Source organism: Prorops nasuta, unplaced genomic scaffold (genome assembly GCF_024137725.1).
Source record: "Prorops nasuta isolate Cenicafe-Biocafe unplaced genomic scaffold, Cenicafe_Pnas_1.2 PNAS00003, whole genome shotgun sequence".
In the NCBI taxonomy this organism is placed as follows: Eukaryota; Metazoa; Arthropoda; class Insecta; order Hymenoptera; family Bethylidae; genus Prorops; species Prorops nasuta.
The window spans coordinates 7935756-7938562 of NW_027116800.1; the positions used below are offsets into that span (position 1 = coordinate 7935756).

The 2807-nt window shown below is 31.9% G+C and overlaps 1 protein-coding gene across 1 annotated transcript; it reads left to right on the forward strand.

The window, feature by feature from the left end:
* The first annotated feature begins 364 nt into the window (after positions 1 to 364).
* LOC136786214 (uncharacterized) lies at positions 365 to 1057 on the forward strand. Its single transcript, XM_066747804.1, has 3 exons — positions 365 to 484; positions 576 to 744; positions 825 to 1057. The coding sequence occupies exons 1-3, from the start codon at positions 371 to 373 to the stop codon at positions 968 to 970; spliced, it is 429 nt and encodes a 142-aa protein (XP_066603901.1). The 5' UTR covers positions 365 to 370; the 3' UTR covers positions 971 to 1057.
* The last annotated feature ends 1750 nt before the right edge of the window (positions 1058 to 2807 follow it).

A 2807-nucleotide genomic window follows, 5' to 3' on the forward strand; every position in this document is an offset into this window, starting at 1 on the left:
AGTTTTACAATTAATTTTAGTTAATGTAATGGGTACCATTAATGAGAGCCACAGCCCATTATTGGATACTGCAAATAACAATGTAAAGCTGTCCGATACTAATGTGTCTGAAAACATACAAAATAGTAATCGTTTAAACAAATTTTTATAAAACATATGTAGTTATATTACTATACAACCTTATAATCTTTTATTAACCAAATAAATTTTAGATAACTGGTTGGAGATTATACAAAAACTGCATAGAAGCCATACATTACAAATGACCCAAATTCAATGTAGTATAACAGAGATAAAAAATGACATTGCTAATATTGGAACTATGCTTACTACTATTTGTAACAAACTTGGTAATAGCTCAGAGGTCATTATGCTAAAGGAAAAATTTGAAGAAAAGTATAAGTTAAACTTTCCACTTGAGACTATGGAGAAATTCAATCAGGTAGAGGAGCTTCTACAAAACAAGGATACTAAAAGAGAACTGGTATATGTCATATTGTAGAATTAATTAAGTTTATACATATAACCAAATCCATTCTTATTATATTAATAAATTTACTTGTATTGAATTTTAGGTTGAAGAAATTACTGGTTTGATTACAGTAACACATATGCAACAAAGTATCACCCTAATTTTAAAAAAGTTTTTTTCTAGAGAATTATTAATGATGAATTTTACTGCTACAAACAAAAAGGGTGAAAAAATCATTTTTGAAAATACCGAGTTTTGCTCATCTATTAAAGGTAATGAATTCTTATTATTTATATGTGTTGTTTTATCTTTATAAAATTGGATTTTCTAAATTTCGCTTCTTTTTTAACAGATGCTGTGAAAGTGATATATAAACGTAATTCTACTGGAAATTTAATTTATAACAACAAGGAGTTCATGGGTATGATTAGGATTACAATTAATAATTGTAAAGATTGGGACGGACATCGACTCCTAAGAATATCCAAGAAAACATAAGAATACACCTATAAAAAAGACAAGTCTCAATTATTATTATTGTTCCTTTAAAATTATATATTTTTTTAAATCTATGGCAATTCTACACTGAAATTAGGAACATTTTTTAAATTTTATTTATTTCATATAAAAGGTGTTTAAATTACTTACCTGTCATTATATATACATATGTATAATTAGGTCACCACTTTTTTTTTGTAACACCAGGCAGATTTTAATTTTGTTTCACTTCATACTAGGATTATGAAAATGTTATATATATATATATATAAATCTCCTCCTAAATATTCATTTTATTATTTATTATATTGGTAAATACTATTTTTTTATTCAAATAAATATTAGGTATATATGTATATTGATTTTATGGCACTTAATTTTCTCCTCTCATAGATAATTGTATAGTAGTATTGTGTATATTCAATCTGTTTCAGTGACTCGTGTCAAAAATTTAAGGGGTGCTAGAGGAGACTAATATAAACATAAAAATCTTATAATATTTTGCAAAATATGCAGTACCCTTGGAGTTATACAATAACAAAGTTATCATTATAGTTAGACAAGGATACTTAGAGTCAACGCTACTTCAACTAAATGCTCTTGTCTAACTATTGATAACTTTGTTATTGAATAATTTTAAGGGTATTGCGAATTTTGCAAAATAGCATAAGATTTTTATGTTTGTATTAGTCTCCGCTACATCCTTTAAATTTTTGACATAGGTCACTGTAACAAGTAGATATATATATATACATAGGGAACAGCTATGGATAAATTAGTGGTCACTCTATTATCCTCATCAGGTTCACGTATGGACTAAATCAGGCTTATATATGGTTAAGTTGTGGTTTCCACATAAGGTCCAGATAAGGCATTAACTTCGGGGTAATGTACAACGCAGCGTGACGCTTCCTATAGAGGGCCAAATGTGGAGTCCACACCAGGTCCTCAGATTTTGTCAGGAACATCCATATCAGGTCCTTATAGAACCCCAAAGAAAATTTCTACTCGGGAGGTTTTATATAGCAGTCTCCTCTATATGAAAATAGATTGATAAAGATTGAATGGAGGTAGGTGTTTAGGGGTGTGAAAAAGCGGCTTATTGCAGTTTAAGCAATAATCTTGGCTTGATTTACGGGAGTGCGAGAACAATGGAAAAATTTTTAATGGAAAATCTCGTTTGGCAGTTGGGGATATAGCGTGCAAGCCTGCATGTATGTGTATATGATCGCGTCAAAGGATTGGATTGGTACTCATCGAAGTTTCATTCTCGTTCAGTCAGATGAAGCGTTGAAAGTATTCAGCAACGAACATCATGTGGTTATAAGCTAACGCGAATAATGGCTAGCTTTTTGCAAAAATGACCAAAGATGCGTTTTAGTGCAAAGTTGAGGCTGATGAGAGGGGGTCCGAACTTGGACTGGAATCGAGTTTGGGTTCACGACCAAAGCTCTTCCAACAATATTGCTGATTCGCACTCAAAGCACGTGTTTCGTTCAACGACTCGACGAGTTAACGAAGCATGTGGATAATTTTATGTACACACCGGAAGCACGAGAAAGCATTTCCAGTTAGAGATATATATATATGAAATTATCGCGAAGCCAGCAGGTTATATAATGACATTGACGAGTAGCATGGAGCAGTATAAGTATATGGTATTATAGATATATGAGAGTGGAATTTTTGAGACGCGCGCTAGTAATAATTATTGGAGTGTCAAGAGGCAAGATTGCGATAATTAGCCGAGGAATCCCAGACGATTGGTGGTGCCATTTATCTAATCGAAATGGACTCAAGCGCAGGCAGGGTCCCCACGAGTTGAAAGGGAAGGAAT

Excerpts from the sequence above, each read along its gene's own strand:
- LOC136786214 (XM_066747804.1), top strand. The coding sequence starts at position 371 with ATGCTAAAGGAAAAATTTGAAGAAAAGTATAAGTTAAACTTTCCACTT. Across the intron at positions 485-575 it reads AGGATACTAAAAGAGAACTG|GTTGAAGAAATTACTGGTTT; the intron begins GTATATGTCATA and ends ATTGAATTTTAG. Across the intron at positions 745-824 it reads GTTTTGCTCATCTATTAAAG|ATGCTGTGAAAGTGATATAT; the intron begins GTAATGAATTCT and ends CTTTTTTAACAG.